Source organism: Serinus canaria, chromosome 5, assembly GCF_022539315.1.
Source record: "Serinus canaria isolate serCan28SL12 chromosome 5, serCan2020, whole genome shotgun sequence".
NCBI classification, from domain to species: Eukaryota; Metazoa; Chordata; class Aves; order Passeriformes; family Fringillidae; genus Serinus; species Serinus canaria.
This window is the reverse complement of record NC_066319.1, coordinates 57,780,310-57,800,537: the sequence shown is the minus strand read 5'-3', so window position 1 is coordinate 57,800,537 and position 20,228 is coordinate 57,780,310. Positions and strand designations below refer to the sequence as shown.

At 46.2% G+C, this 20,228-nt stretch overlaps 1 protein-coding gene across 2 annotated transcripts in view; it reads right to left on the bottom strand.

Moving 5' to 3' along the window:
- The window catches only part of ARMH4 (armadillo like helical domain containing 4), a 57,520-nt gene that overhangs the window by 3,161 nt on the left and 34,131 nt on the right, over positions 1 to 20,228 (bottom strand). For both annotated transcript variants that reach the window (XM_030240720.2, XM_030240718.2), the window contains exon 6: positions 3,179 to 3,210. In XM_030240720.2, coding sequence (XP_030096580.2) covers positions 3,179 to 3,210 — 32 coding nt within the window. The remainder of the gene's footprint in view (positions 1 to 3,178; positions 3,211 to 20,228) is intronic.

Genomic DNA, 20,228 nt, shown 5'->3' with positions numbered 1-20,228 from the left:
TAGATTAGATTTTTGGATTAGAGCAGCACCAGATCCTTTTCTATGGATCCCCATCGAGGATCCCCTCCCTCCTCCCCCAGGGAGGGCTGGTTTGCTGCCCCAAGCCCCTCCAGCTCCTACTCAGTGCTTTAAACAGCAACAGCTCCTCTCTGTCTGGATCCCAAAGCCTGAGGGATCTTCAGCTGCATCACTCAGATTCCCTGAACCCCCTCCCAGAAGACCCAGCCCTGTCCAGCTCAGGTGCTGGGAAGGGGCTGCAGCCTGAGCCCAGCTCCCAACAAAGGAGGTGAAGACACAGCTGAAGGCTCTGTCTCTGGGAGGCAATTAGGGTGCCTTAATTGGGTGACCTAATTAGTGCAGCGTGGGGTTTTCTATTTCTGGCACTTTGCTGCTGGCATGGGCAGTGAGGGGAGGCTGTAAATGCCTTTGAGCTGCTGCCCAGCTGAGTTTCCATGTCAGAAATCACAATGAGCTCCTCAGCCTGTCTGTGAGCCTTTATCACACCTGACCAGCCCATGGCCTTTTACAGGTTCCCCCCAGATCAGTGTTTTATACCCCAAAACCCTGTGATGTGATGCAAATCCAGCCCTGCTGTGTCTTGCAGCCCAACTTCTGAGGGCTTCTGCACTTCCTTGATAGAAAACCCCATTTCACAGGCCAGAGCCACATTTCACCCCTTTATGGGGAAATTGTAGCTTCTTTAGGGATGCTTTTAATACACCCAGTCCATGCTCAGGACCTTCCTGGCCCTGCTGGGCTTTGAGATAACAGCAAGAGAACTTGAGAGGAACTCCCTGTCCTTTATTTGCCCCACCAAATGCAGCATTTGAACAGTGATTGCAGGAAACCAGACATAAACCTGTCCCTGACCTGTGCTCCTGATCCCACAGCCACACCTGAGGGACAGGGAAGGACATTTCTCTCAGAGATGTGCTGGAATCCTCTTCTGGGTGGAGGAATTATAGAACAGAGGATGGGGCAAATGAGAGGGGCACAGACTGATGCTGGAAAACTCAGTTAGGAGGAGGAGGGAATGGGATGAACAGGTTTATTTGGAAGTGATTTGTGACATCAGAAACTGGTTGGGAGTGGAGGGGAGTGGTTTTTGTTGGGCTTTTCTAAGGAAAAATGTGAGCCAGGTGAAAGATCCCAAAGGAGGGAGGTGGCTCACAGTGAGTCTTCCTTTGGAGTGGACACCAGTGGATCATCAGTGACAGCAGTGCTTGTGCTGGGTGTGGGAATCCATAAAATCAGAAAGTTTTGGGAAAGCTGCAAAAGGCAGCCTGAGAAACAGAACTGTGATCAGAGCTAAGCAGTAGCCATATGATTGGTCAGCAGAAAAATTATGTAAGAAGTAGAAAAGTAAGGACAAACAGAACAATGGTCTGTGTATTAAAGCTTGTCTAGAATGACTCCCTAAGCTGCAGAAAAGTTTATCTAGGGAGATATTGGAAGTTCTAAGCTGAATAATGGAGCTGTGTGCATTGTGTTTGAAGGCTTACATGCAGGTATTGTATTTGAAATAAGCCAGCATTGTTTTAACTGAAGGTACATGTGCTTATAGTGGTTGGATGGAGCTACTGTCAGTGTGCTTTGGCTTTGTGTGATTGGTCAAAAAACTTATAAAGTGAGTTGTAACATTGAGTTCTTGGTCTGCTGCCTGGGATGTGAGCTGATGGCATCTTCCCATTGTCATAACCATGTCATGAGGCTGATGCTGGAAAATAAAACAGCTCAAGGCTGTTCCTAGCAGCCCCATCCCATTTGTGATTTGTGCACAGCCCCCAGCCAGTGACAGCTGGGCACTGCCACAGCCCAGGGTCTGCCTGCACCAGGTTCAGCCTCTCCACAGCTCTGCTGGAGACAGGAACATTCAGCCCCTCTGCAACAGGGAAGGACAGAGGTGGCCAACAAGGTGACAAGAGGAAAGACAAGCTACAGCTTCAGGGAGAAGCCACTGATGTCCCCAGGCTGGTGCTGTGCCACGTGCTGGCATGAGCAGTGCCCTGTGCATGCTGCAATCCCCCCAGGCACACAGCCAGCCCGGGGGCTGCTCTTTACCTGGGCTGGGAAAACTATTCTCTGTCCTTTCAGCATCTGCTCTGGATGAATCCCAAGCCAAGGGGACTCCAGACTTGCTCTAGACTTGCCTCCTTCATGGTGCAGGCAGAAAGGGACCTCAGCAAGGCTGGGCAGGAGCCCACCTGAAACCCTCCCAGCCCAGTCCTGCAGAGCAGACACCCAGGCCCTGCTTCTCTGCTCTGACCTGATGTGAAAGTGCTGCTGGAATTTGCTGTGGAGCAGGGGGAGGGCTGGGCTGGCTGGCTGAGTCTGCCTAAGCTCAGGGATGGCTTTGCAGACATCACTCCCACTCCTTGAGATGGTTTTTGTTTCTACTGCCTCTGACCCTCTTCAAGAATTTCCAAGGCCTGTTGAGTCACAAAATGTTCTTGCTGTCACCTCTTTCCAGCTTCATGGCTCTATTGTCAGCAAAACAACACTTGGAAGGCCTCACAAGCATTCTGAAATGTCAATATTTGCTCCAGGGCAGCAGAGTCTAAAAAGCCATCAGTGCCTGTGGCTGGCACAGCTCCTGCTTGCATGGAGCAGCCCCTGGGATGCCAGGGAGGAAGGATCAGGGTCTGGTACCTTGTTTATCAGCTTGGCTGTGTTTGATTATCCTCCTTGCAGGGATCTGCAGCAGATCTAAAAGGGGTGGAACTAAGTTCTTTACCTTGGGGTCCCTGGAAACATTCCAGGTCAGGCTGGACAGGGTCCTAAACACCTGGTCTGGTGAAGATATCCCTGCTCAGTGCAGAGGGGCTGGACTAGATGGACTTCCAAAGGTCCTTTCCCACCAAAACTATTCTAGGATAAGTTAAGGGGAAATAAAAAAAAAAGTCACTTGGGTTATCTGACAAGGTCATTTTCTGGTGCAGAGAAATCAATCAAACCCTTCTGTCCCTCCTGCCCTTAGTTCCAACCCCTCAGGGATGTTTTTGTGCATTCACACCACTCTATACCAGCAGCATCTGGTTCATTTGCCTCCCAGAAAAAAATTTAAGCCCTTTCTCAACTGTCTGTATGGAGATCAAGAACTGCACTGACAAGAATTTATTTATTCCTGCAAGTAAAAGTGGCTTTGCTTTGAAAGGAACTGAAACACTGAGCCTCCTACCTTATCTTTCAGCTTCTCCATCCAGCTTCTCACTGAAAAATAAAGGAAAATAAAAGCTACAATCATGTTGCTTCTATTAATTAGTAACAAATTATAGTGATAACATTAAAATAGATAGCAATTAAATTGACAAGCTGATAAGGCTGAACATTAAACTCTGTTCTCATTCATGAGAAAAAGCAAATGCAGCAAATCAACACAAGAAACTCTTGGAGCTGGCAGGCAAGCAGCTCACCTTTGCCTGAGCAATTCCCATTTTCAGAGTGATTTAAAAAGAAAAATAAAACCCAGTATTTCAGGCTGTGGATTTTTGACCATCACTTCTCACACACACACCAGGGTGTCTGACCAGGAGAAAACCTTTCAGTGCAGTTATTTCCTTCCACTGGCCTCCTCCATGTGGATATTCTCCCCTGTATTTTGTACAGCCTGTAATGATAGCTAAAAATGTATTTTTCACTACCTTTTATTGCCCAGCTTTTCTGGAATAGCCAATGCCTGCTCCTGGAAGCCTCCAGAGGGCTGGGATGGCACTGGAGGTGCTAAATCACCAACCCAAGCAAATTTATACTGCCAGCACTGCAACTTTCCTCTCCTGACAGTTAAATAAAAAATGAAATATGACAGCTGAGAATTAGAATTGTGTAATGGCAGGGGCTTTGGGATGGGATAGTCACTGATCTCAAAGAGCTGCAAGGGCTCAGCAGTGGGTGCAGGAGGCACTGGGTGTGTCTGCACTGTACCAAGACAAAATCCCCACAAGGACCTGCCAGGGTTTTAACAAATTCCTGCTCACAGGTAAGAGGCAATAAACAGTTAAATATTGGGGTTTTTGGGGGCTCAGCAAGTGTGTTTTCTCAAGGATTCTCATCTCTCCCAGAGGACAATGCTAAAGGCACAGGCGACTCTTGGATGCAGCAATGTCCTTCTGAGGGATGTTTCTTCCAGGGCATGTTAAATCCCAAATGTAACACAAAGTTTATGGATTTAGACCTGATCTCCAAGGCTGCTTTGTTATAAAACATCTCTTCAAAGCTTGAATTAGCAATATCAGTGTCTGCATCACTCAGAGCACCCCTCTGAAAGGAGCCTTTCTGTGAGTGGGGAGGGGGCACAGGAGGGCCAGCAGCAAGTGGCTGTTTTATGTCTCAGATCCAAGACAAATTCAAAGCCATCTGAATGCTCCCTTTGAAGTGTTAGCAACACAACACCTTCAGAAGGATAACCCCAAACAGAAGGATCACAAATTAGCTAAAGGTGAACATGTGTGAAAGAGGCACAGGTGCACTTATCTCTGATGGGGAGCTGAGGAAAAAAGATGAATTATCCAGGAGAGGGACACACACAGCATGAGAAGAGGACAAGAGGTCTTGTTTTGTCAGCTCTTCCCACCCTTAGTTCTGGCCTGCAGAGGCTAAGCCATACAACACTCAGTTTATGAAAGTGCCACCACAATCCTCCTCTGCCAGCCCAAGCCTGCATGCCCTGGATTCACAGAATCACTGGGCTGGAAGAGACCTTCAAAATCATCTAATTCAACCCAGCCCCAGCACTTCAACTCAACCCTGGCCCCCAGTGCCACATCCAGGCTTTGTTAAACACACCCAGGGATGGGGACTCCACCACCTCCCCGGGCAGAACATTCCAGAACTTTATCACCTTTTTTTTTTTTCCTTATATCCAACCTGTATTTCCCTTGGTGCAGCTTGAGGGAACTCCCAGTGGAATCCCAGAGAGGAAGGAAACCCTTGGCTGCCCTGGGCTGGCTTTGCAGGTGTGACACTGCCAGAAGTGGTGGCAGTGGCTCAGCCACAGAGCTGCAGACCCCCAGGCCTTGGGGACAGCATCCACACCTGCAGTGCTCAGCTGGCACAAAGCCTATTTTTACACCTCTCCCAACAATTCCATGGGATCAGTGATCTCACCAATGGCTGACCCACTTTGCTGCAGCTGAACAACAGCAGCAATTAACTCCAGAGTATTTCTGCCAAGGCAGAGGCAGGGGCTGAGCTAAGAATATTCCATTACCTATTTTTAATGAACACAGATGCTGGCTTTGTTCCCCTCTGCTCCATCAAGCAGCAGCTCCATAGGACAAATCTTTATTTGCTGCTACAGGTTTTTTGTTATTAAACCCAGCCTTGTTTTCAGCTTTGAGGTGCCTTTTGAAATCAACCCAGGCCACAGGAAAAACATCCCAAGGTGATTCCCCCTGACTAGGTGCCTCTCCAGGGATGCTCTAGTGCAGCCACAGCCTTTGATCTCGGCTAGAGGAGAATAATGGCTCCAAATTAATGAGATTCAGGCAGAAACCCCTCAATGCTCTGCAGGGCTGCACTGGGAAGGAGCAGAGAGTGTGGAGCTGTCACAGCCAAGGTCCCAGCCCTGTCAGCCTGGGGCCAGGACAAGCCAAGGAGCACTGGGTTACAAACACTTCCCATGTCACCAATGCACTGCTCTAACAGCTGGCAGGAGATCACAAACCCCTGTGTCACCAAAACAGCACTCACTGCTGCAGTGATTTACCCATCTGTGTGTGGCTAGGAGACAGAGCATTATTCCAAGGTAGAGCTGATATCTATGCTAAGCAGCTACCACCAATTAATTCTGGGCTTCAGACTCTAATTATGCAACAGAATCCATAATTAATATTCTGGCTAGGTCTGGGCAGAGGAACGTTGTGGCTGGCACCTTCCCATGAAAAGGCAGCACTCTCCAAGAACACCAGCTGACTTGCCAATGAGGGCAAGCAAATAATTGCTAAGAAATACCCCAGTCCATGTATTTTTCATCATCCCCTTTATTCCTCCTTTCTCTGATCACTGAATGTCCTGAAGAAATTCCAAGAGTCTCTCTGGGTGTGAATTCCTGACAAGTGTCTGCAGTGCTGGCTCATCCTCCACAGCACTTTCAGGATGGTGGCTGGTCCAAACTCTGCCTCAGTTTCATTTTGATCCCTTGGTTTCATGGGGAGCTAAGTGAGATGAGTGTGGAGCACTTCAGCAAATTACATCCATAATCTGACATTTCCTCAGTGATTTATATAATGTCTGTATCTCTGGAAATTAATTTTAAATAACATATAGCTTAAGATTAAGCCAGGCAGGAGCACAGAGGAGGAGCACACAGGTCTGGCAGTGGCCTCAGAGCAGCCCAGGATGGATTCAGACAGTCCCAGATGCAATGTGCTATTTTTAGGCAGTTTTACCCAGCTTTCCCCTCCAAGATGTGCAGCCAGCTACCCAGAAGCTCTGGTGCTAAAGAAGTGAGGCTCATTTGCAGAGGTAAGCAGCAGCCTGTGGTGTCTGCCTGGCCCAGAGGGACAGTCACAGTCCCTGTGAGCAGAGCCCTTCTGGGAGCTCAGGCTCTGGCAGATGCAGGCAGGAGGCTCAGGAGGGGACAGCAGGTGACACCTGAGGGTGTATGGCACTGGATGCCCAAAATCAGAAAGTGCTCTGAGCCTTCTCTTCTCCAGGCTGAACACCCTCACCTCTCCCAGCCTGTCTCCAGCCCTCAGAGCATCTTTGGGGTCACCTCTGCACTCACTTGGGTCCAGATCCTTTCTATGTTGAGGCCTTCCCTCCTGATCTCCCTCCCTGCTGCTGTTCCAAGGACTGTCCATCCTCAGTTCTTTTTCATGTTCCAGGTCTCCTGTGCCCCCTCTGTCCTGGGGCTGGGTGCCAGAGCCTGGCTCTGCCTTTCAGCCTCACCCCAAGGCACCACCAAATCTCTCACCAAAAGCCTTTCCCTGCTTCTCTCTCCACCCTCCTCTGAAATCAGGAGCACAAGTCCTCAGGGCCTCTTGCTTTGCCAACTTTTAGTAATCCTAATTGCCTAATTATCCACTCCAATGCAATGATAAAGCTGCTTAATAATTCTGTTCTCTTCTCATTCATTCTCTGCCTTCCCAGATAAGGAAATGCAAAGGCTTCTGGTGGAGATCTCAATCAATAATTCATGCCCTACTGCCATCAGTTGTGTCTCCCCCCTCCCCTTCTGGATGCCCTGCTGCTTTGTCTTGTCACTTTGGTTTCATCTAATCAGCTTGTTTTAATCAGATCCTCTTTTTAAATCATCAGTTAAAGCAATTCTGGTTTGCCATGGCACATTATCACTTATCCCTGCAGATGTTGCCTGGTTTTCAAATCCAGCACTTACAGCTTCATTCCAGAACTCCACCCTGCTGCTGATGAAGCTTCATCCATTACTTTTCCTTTTAAAAACTCTGCACCACAACCCCCAGGCCAGGGATGGGGGATCCTCAACTTCTGGGCCTCACCACCCTCACAGTCAAGATTTTTTTCCTAATATCTACTCCAAACCTGCATTCCTTCAGTAAAGGAGAGCTGGTTAAAGTGCAGAAAATAAGGAAAAGATTGATTACTTTCAATCAGTCTGTATATACCAAGCAACCTGCCCTGTTCCATTACAGATTTCATCCCTTTCTCTTGCAGGTTAAACTCTTTTTTTTCCCAAATGAGACTTGTGAGAACAATTTTGCAGAAATGCTTTGTGCTTCATCTGCTCAGCTCTGACAACTTAATGGCACAAGGGTGCATCTGCTCCTTTCCCTTAAAAAAGCACAATTTTCAATTTACTTACTAGCACAAATAAATAATAAAGAAAATGGCATCTGCCTGGAAGGCAGCATGTTTTTAATTCCAGAACAACTACACCTACCTGATGGGAATGCTGATGCATGAATTGCCCAACTGGAGAAGACTTGAACAGCTGGATCATCAAACAAATGTCAAACTGACAATTACCATTTATGTTTTCAGATAAAAAATTTTACATGGGTGAACTTTGAATTAACCCAGTGAACTTTAAGAGCCACCATGGCACTGTCTGGCCCCTGATCTGCACCATCTACCCCCTTTTCCCTGCCTCTCCAGCTGTAGCCCAAGCCTGCTTGCAACCCAAGCCTGCCTCAACCTGCCCAAATCTCTTCGAAAAGAAATGGAGATGGGGAGACAACTCAGCACACTCACCCCGAAAGCAGGAACTAAACTGGGCTTCCCAACTCCTTCCCTGACCTTTTGGCCCTCCTTTCCCCATGGCATTAGGTCTGCTTCCTCCTTTTCCTTTTCCCTTGCACTTTTTAAGCTGTTTTTCCCTTCACCTGCCCATAGGGAGTAGCCCCTTACTGAGGCTGGCAAAGGCACTGCCCTTGTGCCTTGGCATTTCTCTGTGAACTCAGTTCTTCTGTGGGGCCTTCAAAACACATATTGACATCTACACACTATTTGTTCCTCCCTCAGTGGCCCCAGACAGGCACAAGATGTTAAAGACAAGCCAAGGTACAAAACCTCCCATTATCCAAAAAGGCATCAGCAGGATGTTGCTGTGAACTGGCTGGCACAATTTGTTGTGTGATTAAATATTTACTGATCACACTGAGTTCAAAAGCTGTGTCTGCTCTGGGAGAGGAAATGCAAACTTTGGTTATGGAAATGGCAGCACCTCTGCTGGAGCACATGTGGGATGAGCTTCTCGCTCACCCTGCCCTGGCACAGCTCCTGGAGCAACACAGGGAGCTGCCAGCAGAGAACCCACCCTGCCTCAGCTCAGGGGCTTCTTGTGTGCTGAAAATGTTCATAAATATTCACCAGCTGTCAGAGAAACACAGACTGGTCTGGGTTAAAGGTGGGGGAACCCAGGAAATTCCTCTGGCTGCCCTGGAGGGCTCGAGACCCTGCCCAGGGGGCTCAGAGGCCTTGGCACAGAGCCCAAGACCCCTGGGCCTTTGATTTAGCCCTTGGAAAAAACAATTCCCAACCTTTATATGAAGGATTGCAAGCCACAACAGTTTAAGCAGAATGATAGTGAATTTATCATGGGGTGAAAAAGTAGATTTTGGGGCTTTTAGAATGGGGGTTCAGGAAGCAAGATGGAGGGATCTGGGTGTGTCCTGCCTTTCTCCTTCTTCTTCTTGGCCTCCATCTTCTGCTGTGATGTTGGCACTTTTAGATTGGTTTAGAGTAGAAGCTCACTGTCTAACACAGGTGATAGGTATTGGAAAGTAATTGTAAATATTGTACAGGTAGTTTTTAGTATAAAGACATACCACCACCCTAGGGGCAGGCAGAGTGTCCTGGGCTGTCCTGCTGAGCAGACCTGGGCTGGACAGGAGAAAAACTTTTATAGATAAGATACAATAAACAACCTTGAGACCGAGAACTGAAGAGCTCTGACTCCTTCTTCAAGCACCAGGCTGGGAAAAGAGACTCTCTAACTTTCTTGGGGTCACTCTGAGCAGCCAGAGACCCCAAGACAAAAGGGACCTTAAAGACAGGCTTGTCCCACCCCCACACCTCCCACCATCCCAGCGTGCTCCAAACCCCCTCCAACCTGGCCTTGGACACCTCCAGGGATGGGGCAGCCACAGCTTCTCTGGGCACAGAACCTGTGCCAGGGCCTCCCCACCCTCACAGCCAAGAATTCCTTCCCAATATCCCACCTGACCCTGCCCTCTGGCAGTTTGAAGCCATTCCCTGTGTCCTGTCACTTCATGCCCATGTCCAAAGTCCTTCTCCTGCTCTCCTGGTGCCCCTTGAGGCCCTGGAAGGGGCTCTGAGCTCTCCCTGGAGGTTCCTCATCAAAGCTGTGCCTTGCTGAAGATGAAAAATCTTTCTTTACTCATGAGCCTTGACTTTGCAGCTTCAATAACCTTTTGAAGGTGGCCTTTGTGTGCTGTTTATTGACATACCACTACCCAAATGGAACCACCCAGAAGCAGCAGCTGAAGAGCCAGGTTCTATGAAAGAAGGCTTTTCCAGAGCACTGATACACCTCTTCCAGAGTTCTGCTGATCCCTGCACTCTCAATTCTAAAATTTTGCTGTACAATTATTTTTTTCCTCAGAGGTCTCCAGTAAAAAATTTATTAATGATTTATTCTTCTCATCCACTGGAGCAGGTGAACTTCTTCAGTCAGTTTTCTTAAGAAGTCTGGGACAAGCACCATGGAAAAATCTTGGTCCAAACAGTTAAAATTTGGTAAAATTATCAAGAACTAAATACAACAGAATATAAATCCAACAAATTTAATGACTGGGGTGGCTTGTGCAGAGTTACAGGGCAATGCCCTAAGGGGAAACATTACCCTTCCCCAGCAAGAGCAGTCAAGGCCAGGCTGGATGGGGCTTGGGGCAACCTGGGCTACTGGAAGGTGTCCCTGGCCACCACCCTGCAGAGGGGTGTGAACAGAGAGGGTCTCTGAGGTCACTTCCAGCCCCAACACTCTGAGATTCCAGGATCTCAACCCTTACTGGCTGATTCCTGGAGAAACTTTGAGGTGCACTGCCATCCTCAGTTTGCAGATCCTTAGATCCTCAATTTCTTGATCTGTACAGGAAATGACATTACAGCAGCTGAGGATGTGGCCCTGGAAGAGAAATCCTTCCTCCTGCCAGCTGGCTCTGTGTTGTGCTGTCAGTGTGCCCATATCCCTGGGGGATCAGAGGGAACCAGCAGGACACACAGGGCAGGAGGAAAACTGCACCATCCCATCCCAGCCACCTGAGCTGAGCTGCACAAACCATGTGGGGGTCTCTGTGCCTGTATTTAAACTCTTTCTGCCACCAAGTCCCCCTAAAATCACTGCTGGTTTTGAGGGATGACCCTGGAGATTTACCCCAAGATGGAATTTGGTCCTGTGCTATCTTTTAATGCCCATTTTTCTCCAAGCCTGTTTTCTGCTCCATCACCCAGCAGCCTCTCCCATAGACTGGGATAAGACTGAACAGATTCTGGCAAAGACACAATAGATTTGTGCAAATAAAAATTAAACATCAGGTCACAGTGATGGGAGGAGTAGAGAAGGTGGAGAAGCTGCAGGTGGAGAGCACCTCATACTTCCCTCTGCTCCAAGAGCACCTCATTCCAGCTGGAGGGCAGCAGCAAAATGGTGGTGGCTGTGATGATGCCTTGAGAGGGTACCTGGAACAGAGGCTGGGCAGAGCTGAAGGAATAAAGGAGGGATTTATTAAAGCCCCTCAAAGGATTCATCTTGAGCAGTACAAGAGCCCAGCCACAGTTCTGCACAAGACTGAACCCAAGATGGACCCCAAGTCATTAATTTTCACACTTTTATACTTTTGGTCCATTTCCATGTTGGGGTTCATTGTCCAATTCCAACTCCAGGTGATGCAGTCCCATCCTCCCTGATTGCTCTCCTCAATTCCCTGTTGTTTGCACTTTTTGGGGCTGAAGCTGCAGTGGTGTCCTTGGTTCTGGGGCTGGAAAAGGATTGTTTTGTCTCACTAAACTATGAGGAGAACTTGCTAACAATTTGGTTCAGAGTTACACACTAAGGCAGTACAGAATCTGGAAAATATGAAAGCCAAAACTTAAGGCATCAGTTATTTGATCAAATACCTCCCAAATCTCCAGATGAAGCCACGTGGTATTCCCCCATACTGAGAGGAAAGGACATTTCTCATTCAGCCCTCTCTAAATGCAAACCCCAGAGATCTTCCTGCCCTCCTGGCAGAGCTCATGGCCTCATCTACTTTAAAGGATCAGCAGCTACACTGCAAAATTCATTTTTGTGCTTCAGTTCATGTCTGATATTAATCAGCATCAGGAAAGATTCTTGGTTTGCTTTTTTCCTTCCATAAAGAACAAAAGTAATTTTCAGAATCCCATTTCCAGGGGACACTGTATGAAGGATTTGCCAGCAGCAAGGGATGAAATAGGGGATTTTCCATTTTTGTGTTTAAGAAAAAGGATATATTTTTCTTATTTCAAGTTTTGGCCTTTATTTCATCTGTCAAGATGCAGCACTCCCCATGAAATGACATAAAGATCAATAAAGGACTGAATGGTTGGAAACAAAAATGATGGAGTTGACCTTTGAAGGAAAAAACAGGTATTAGACTGTGTTTTCAGCCAACAATTATTCCACTAATTAAACCACAAAGCCCTGAGCATCGATTAGATGCTAAAAATAAGATCTGATTATCACAGAGACTCATTTTCCTGCAAATCCTTGGGAAGAGCAGCTTGTCCAGTGTCAGTCACAAAAGGAAAATTAACTTGCTTATGTCTGCTAACAGGAAAAGTCTTATCCCACATTCCTCCTGCATCCAGAACTGAGCAACAATTCCCACTGTGATTCTCTTGTGACCAAATGGAGCCCTAAAGTTCCTGACCCCTGTCCCTGACTTCTTGTGTAACTATGAGCAAGTAAATTGGTCTCTTATTCCATTTTCTAACCTTGTTATGGGAATATTAAAGATAAAAGAGATCACATCTAGTAGGTGACTTGTGCTTCTTTTCCTTGTGTCAGAGCCTCTTCTTCACAGTTTAATAGCCCCTCCTGTAACACCTCCATCTGGGTGGGATGCTCTGGGAACCAAGAGAGTACAAATACGAAATCACAGTAAAATGGGATTTTTTGGAAACAAATGTTCTTTAGGATGCCATTATTTTAAGCACCGTTCTACTCCCTTGTCATGGGAGGGGACACTTTCCACTATCCCAGGTTGCTCTAAGCTCCATCCAACCTGGCCTGGAACACTGCCAGGGATCCAGGGGCAGCCACAGCTTCTCTGGGATAACTGGGACAAACCAGGAAATTCAGTGCCAACCAAAATGATGGCTCTGCTGTCGTTTGTGTTGTGAGAGTGATGAGAAGAAGATGCTGTCCAGAGGGATCTGGGTACCTGGAGCACTGCTGAGTGCTCTGGGAAAGTCACTTCATGTCTCTGAGTTGGCTCCCCAAATGCAGAAGAGGCTTAATGGCATCAGGTGCCTTTGTGCAAGACCTGTTTGGATACTCTGACTTGTAGACCCCTCCCTAGAGCTGCTCAAGGGGGATAATTATTCATTTCTTCTATTTCTAAACATGCCAGTGCTTCGTGAGCATTGGAAAATGATAGTATCTTGTTTGCCATAAATGCAGTAATTATAGCTAAAACTCTTCATTTACATGGAAATGACAAACAACAAATTAGAATCAAGCATCTACAATTAGGGTAAAAAGCCACAGCAATTTGTTATTCTTTGCAAGAAATCATTTTTCACATCATTTACTGGGAAGGAGGTCTCATTATATAATGATATTTAGCTCTTCAACTACTTTTCAGCTTCGCAGCTTTATTAATTGCACTCACAACAGTTCTCTAATATAAACAAGCATCTTCATCTGCTGGCTGGGGATCCAAAGCTGACAGCACTGACAGGATGTGGAAACCCAGGGCACCAGGAATATTTCCCTGTCTGCTCTGGGGTGCCCTGACCCCCAGGGGAGCACTGACTTGGACCCTCATTCATGGAGAAAGTTTCCCAGACTTCAAGGTAGAATCCACAAAAGTATGAAACAGATTATAGAGAGCAGTGTAGGTGTATCAATTGGTGAGAAATTGAGGTTTTGGGGTTTTTAGTATGTTATGGATGGAAGCAAGATGGAGGGCACAGGGTGTTGTCCTGGGCTTCTTCCTCATGCTTCTTCTTCCTCCTTCTCCATGGGTTTGGGTGGCATTTTGTAATTGGGTGGAAAAGTCTGCATTGACTGATCCTCTGATGGAAAATGGAATGAGAGGCCAATTAACTTGCCCACAGTTACACAAGAAGTCAGGGACAGGTGTCAGGAACTTTAGGGCTCCATTTGATGCTTGATCACAAGAGACTCACAGTGGGAATTGTTGCTCAGTTCTGGATGCAGGAGGAATGTGGGATAAGACTTGTCCTGTTAGCAGCTGATCCTCTTCGGGATCAGTTATTGGGTTAAAAGGAAAAATAATCCAGGTGTCAGTTCTTAATTGGATAGTTTAGTCTTAAAAGACCTTGGAACAAGAGATTGTTGGCCATTTTGTGCCTTGCTGCTGAGCTCACAGTGGTGAGACTGTTTTACTGATAAGAAACAATAAACACCTGAGTCCAAACATGAATTACTGTCTCAGGTGCCTTCAATGCAGACCCAGAGAAACCAATGTCAGGATGTACCCAGCTCTGGGGTGTCCAACACAGGAGGGACACTGAGCTGTTGGAGTGGGTCCAGAGGAGGCCACCAAGATGCTCAGAGGGATGGATGGAGCTCCTCTGTTGGGAGGAAAGCCTGGGAGAGCTGGGAGTGTTCAGCCTGGAGAAAGAAGCTTTGGGGTGACCTCACTGAAGGGAGCTGACAGCAGAGCTGGAGAGAGAGACTTTTTACAAGGGCCTGGAGGGACAGGACAAGGGGGAATGGCTTCAAGCTGACAGAGAGCAGGGCTAAATTAGATTTTAGAAAGAAATTGTTCCCTGTGAAGGTGCTGAGGCCCTGGCACAGGGTGCCCACAGAAGCTGTGGCTGCCCCATCCCTTGCAGTGTTCCAGGCCAGAGTTTTAGGGTTTAAGACACAGAAAAAATAAAAGTAGTTACAAAGGTGAACAAGGAGTTTAGAATGCAGTGCTGGAGGTTTGTGTGTCATAATGTGATTGGCTAAGAAAGCTCACACTGTAGCATGAGTCCATAAGATTAAATATTTAAGGACTGGGTCCAAAACATAAATATCTTTGTTGGCAGTGTTTTACTGGTGAATAAATCCTTACAAGGTCTTGCAACTAAGGGTCTTGTGACCTTCTGAGCCATGCAGTGAAGATGTGAGCTGAGCTCACCCTTCCTGCCTGTGTAAAAGATAAGAAAAATAAATCTCATCATCTAAAAAACTCTGAGGTCCTGTCTCTAACTCATTCAAAATTCCTTCAAAAACCCCCATACCCAAGCACCAGCTCTACCTCCACATCACTCTGGTCTTGTAAATCCAACCTAGGTCCTCATGTATGAAGTCTGATTGCAGTGGAGAGGCTGCTGTGAAGCAAAACCTCTCTTTTCTCTGCAGCACCTATCAGCAGTTACAGGGGAGGATTTGCAGACAAATTAACATCCCAAAATCTTGGTGACATTTGCTGCCACCCACTGAACTTCATAAAATCACCCTCACCTCCCAGACAAGCTCTGCACAGCCCTGCAGTGAAAGGGCTGATTTATCCTCAGATCCTCTGTTATCCACACTTCCCATGGATTTACACCTGCACAGAGCACTGCTCCTGTGGGACTCCAGTCTGGGAAATGTAATATATCCCAAACACACACCCAGAGCTGTGGCATCCTCCCATCCCACTCCTGCCACTCAGAAATGAATAAATCTGGCATTTCTCCAAGCAGATTAAGATAATCAGTAAGAGTTTACTTACCCTGAGAGGGCATTGCCCTGACTGGAGCAGGTCAGAGCCCACTCTCTGATTAGGACTCTGATATGATGTGGCTCTAAGAAGATGTTTTGAGTATCTCTGAGTGAACTCCTGATTTTGCTGCCATCATCTGTTCAAATAATGAAGAAACAATTTGATGCAAGAGAACCTTCACAATATTATCTGGCCAAAGCCTCAGAGGCCAATCTGCTTTCAAAGCAGCAGCAAATGTTTATGATCCAAGTGCTGAGAGCCACTTGGTACTGCTTGCTTTCCAAAGACCACCAAATGGGCCAGAAAATTTTCTTTTTGCTTGACAAGGGTGGTCTCAGCCCCCTAGGAAGACAAACTCTGCAGAGAGAGACACAGAAAGAAGTCACTGACAAACCATAAGGAGGAAATAAGCAAAAGACACTTTCTAAACTCATTTTTTGTAGTGGCCTCATTGCACTGTGGTATAAAGAAGATATTTAGATTAGAAGTCAGGAAGAAATTCTTGATGCTGAGGGTGGTGAGGCACTGGTAGAGTCTGCCCAGAGAAGCTGTGGCTGCCCCACTCCTGGAATGTTAAATCCAGCTTGGATGGTGTCACTATCACATTTTTGAAAAATCTCTTCTCCAGGTTTCTTCTCCTGGCAAGATGAGAAGCCTCAGCTTCGACGTGTTCTGTTGCTTTGGAATGTGGTTTGGAGATTGTTTATTTAAACATGAGAATTGTTTTTAATTAATAGCTAATTGCAGCTAGCTGTGTCAGACTGAGGAGTTAGTCACGAGTTTTCATTATTATCCTTGTTTTAGCTTTTTGATGTATCTACTTCTTTAGTACAGTTTTAGTATATCATTTCTTTTAATATAATATAATATCATAAAAAATAAATCAGCCTTCTGAGAAGATAGAGCCAAATTCTCATCTCTCACCTTGTCCTGAGAACCTCACAACACCACAGGATGGGGCTTGGAGTAACCTGGTCTAATGGAAAATGTCCCTGCCCATGGCAGGGGGTGAAACAAGATCAGTCTATAATTCACAAGTGAACTGTTCTTATTTTAGCTGCAAGGCTAACAAATATTAGCAAGGAAAGAGGTTGGGGTTGTCAAAATCTCCCCTTAGTCTTCTAAAGAAGTAGCTGAATTTTTTTTTTGTTTTTAAGTGCAAATATTCTGCAGAGGGAATTCCCAGGGGAAAAGCTGCCTTTTGCACAGCACAAACAAAACCTCTGTGGGCCACCTGAAATCTGAAATTCTGTGTGGGTACAGAAAACAATGAAACTGCAGAGTACTTCTGAAATTTAGTCCTAAACATTCAAAGTGGTTTACTGGCCTTACCTTGTAATATTGTGAATCAGTTGACAGATTTGGGCAAGAACTGAATAACCTAGTTACAGGTTTGATTGACAGACCCAAAGAACTGTTGAATCAAACCAGTTCATCACAACATCCTGATTTTTCAGTCTCTCCAGACTGAGAAATGCTTTTTGTCCACTCGAACCCAAAGGGACACAGGAGCTGAAGTCTCATTTCTAAAGTCCATTTCAAAGAGAGAAACAGATCCACCAACCAAAGGAGCAACAACCCCCACATTTCCATGTGAGCTGGTGGACCCATAACCACCTTTGGGAACCCACAGGTAATTTATGCATTCAGGAAAATTTCCATTTGGTATCTGGGAACAGCAAACAAGACCCTGGGAAGCAGAGCAGAGCAAACCTGGTGCCTTGCTGGAAATGCCATGACTTTCTGTGCTATTGCACCAGCTTTTGTGCCTTGAAGACCTGAAATAAAATCACACAGGAGGGAAATTAACTCGGTCCAACAGCAACAGCAACTGCAGGGCAGCCTGACCACAAAAGAAAACAGGCAAAGTTTTCATCCAGGGAAGGGGAAGACCCAGACTTCCACTGAAATCTGCACTCAGCTGCCTCTCTTTGGTCCCTCAGTTAAATTATTAACAAGGTCACATCTCTGATTTCAGTATGAAAGGGTTTTTTATGTGGAGCCTGGTTGTGGGAAATGGATTTGTAGAGAATTCTTCAGGTTTGACAGAAGGCTTGCATAGTATCTATTTGTATGTAAACTTTGAGATAAGAAATGCTGACTTAGAAGTGCCCTGGAATAGGACAGACATTGGTGGGAGAGAAATGGAACTAGAAACAAGTTTCAAAGGGTGGCCTTGCAAATAAGACTGGATACTTTGGAGAAATAGAACTCTGAAAGATGCATTGTAGTAGGACCCATGAAGGGCAATTTCAGATTATTTGCTTTAAGGCATTTACAGCATGGTGTGGCTAAAGCTGATAGGCCAAGAAATGCTTATAATGTATTGTATTAAAGAAATAGTTGGCTTCTGATTGTGATGGTGTGAATTATAACATCTGTATTGTCTCACCCTTCACATGAGACTGAAAATGGAATAAAAGTTTTGAAAATGCTTCTCAGCTGCCCCATCTCTGGGTCAGAAAAAGGCATAATGTGACAAAATTGGTGTTTAGTGTGAAGAACAAAATACTGGTTAGTTCTGTGTTGTAAAGTTGTATGAAGACATAAAAGCTGGGGAATTCACCTGGTGAATTTGAAAGTGCTTTGGAAGGTCCCTTCCCTTCCTGAGTCACAGCTCTCTGCCAGTCTCATGCCCAGTTTTTGGGTTTTCTGTCCCCAGCACGTGGTTAAGGGCTGCAGGGAGAACCTGGTGCCAAAGGGAGAGAAGTTAGGGATGGTTGTACTGGATCAGCTGAGCCCCACATCCCATCCCTGAAGGCAGATGCTCCCAGAAAAAGGCAAACAGAGCTGATACTGCCCTTCCTCACTCTCCTGCCTGCACCAACTCACTGCTGATCCAGGGCTTCACTGCAGATTTTTGTCCCAGCAACTGTGAACATTTAATGAGCAAAATGTAATACAGGAGGAAGAGACTGAATTTCTTGTTATAATTCCTATTGCTGTGAGAGCTGAAAAGCCACCTGAGATCACACACACATGTGATAAATGCTCTACAAGCATGCAAATAAGAGTCAGTATCTGCCCAAAAGGAGCTAAAAGAATGAGATCCCCCAGAGCACTGAATTGTCCCATCTGTGAACACCAGGACTCAGGCACAGGGTGGGGAAGTGATTTGCTCCAGGATTCAGAGGAAAAAGCAGCACTGGCTGTAATGAGATGAGGCAGTTTGGGCCAGAGCAAAGGCCAGGCTGGCTCAGTGAGGCTGGCAGTGACCAAGAACATTTCTCCAGGAAAAGTTTATGGATGAGACAGTGTTGTATTTGCAGGGATCCCCGTGGCAGGGAGAATGATGGATCTGACTCCATGTTCTCAGAAGGTGAATTTATTTATATTATATTATATTATATTATATTATATTATATTATATTATATTATATTATATTATATTATATTATATTATATTATATTATATATTATATTATATTATACTAAAGAATACAGAAAGGATACTTATTGAATGCTAAAAAGATAATAATGGAAACTCCAGACTCTCTCCAGAGTCCAGACACAGCCTGGCCCTGATTGGTCAATGAGTGAAAACAACTCCCAGCAGAATGCAATGGAACAATCACCTGTGGGTGAACAATCTCCAAACACATTCCACATGTGAGCACAGCACAGGAGAAGCAATGAGATAAGAATTGTTTCCCTTTTCTCTGAGGCTTCTCAGCTTCCCAGGAGAAAAATCCTGGGCAAAGGGATTTTTCCAGAGACTGTGAATGCCCCAGGACAGCACAGAGCAACACTCCCCTGGCACACCCTCCTGGGACTCTGGACCTCTGCAGTCACTCCTTGCACACAATCCTATTTCTCCTCTGGTTATCCATGTGAATTTATCCTCTTGGTTATCCTCCTCCTTCCCACCTCTGCTGTGTCCCTTTCCACATGCACAGAGGGGCAGAATGGCACAGAGACTCTGAGTTAAAATGCTGGTTGTTATTTTTCTCTCTGTTCTCTATCTCCCCAATTCCTCCAGGCCACTCTTCCTCCTAGATCATCCTTCCCTTTCTCTCATAAGGATTTGGAGCAGAGGTTTTGCTTTAATTTCTCCTTTTTGCCACAAGTCCCCAGTTTGCCATTCAAATTCCCTCTCTTGTGCTTACAGGACTAACAATAACACAACTCTCAGCCTAAATTTCCCCCTGGAACTTGAGTGTCCCTTGAATTTTCTCCAGGATTTCAGAAACAGTATCCAAGCTTTCCTACTCACCCAGGCATAAATAAGCCCTTTTTTCCCCATGTATTTACCCTGAGCATTAACATCCACCCATCCCAAGCTTGGAGGGACTGTGGGGAACATCTTAGGTGGGGAACATCTCTGCATCCCTGCTCAGGGCTGGGGACAGGGCAGGATGGCTCCAGCACTCATCACCTGGGAAGCCTGTAGTGAAATCTGCTTTTAGAATCATAGAAATATAGAATTGTTTAGGTTGGAAAAGCCATCTAAGATCACCAAGTCCAACCAGCACTGCCAAGGCCACCCCTAACCCATGTCCCCAAGTGCCACATCCACAGCTTTTAAATCCCTCCAGGATGGGGACATCACCCTTTCCCTGGGCAGCTGTGCCAGTGCCAGACAATACACTGATTAATGAATATTTTCATAATATCTAATCTAACTTCTGGGCAGTGAAGAGCAGAGGAGGGGAACACCTGAGCTGTCAGGCCATCAGAGGGGACTCCAGCACCCTCAGGAGCAATCCAAGAAGCTGCAGACCTCTCCTGGCTCATCCCAGGGAGATGAGGACAGGGGAACTCTCCTGCCCACCCACACTATGTAAATATCCAGGGGAACTGCTGGCAGGAGCTTGAAGAACATCCAGATTATATTTAAAAAATGGAAAATCCCACTGTTCTTTAAACCCTCATATTCCATCT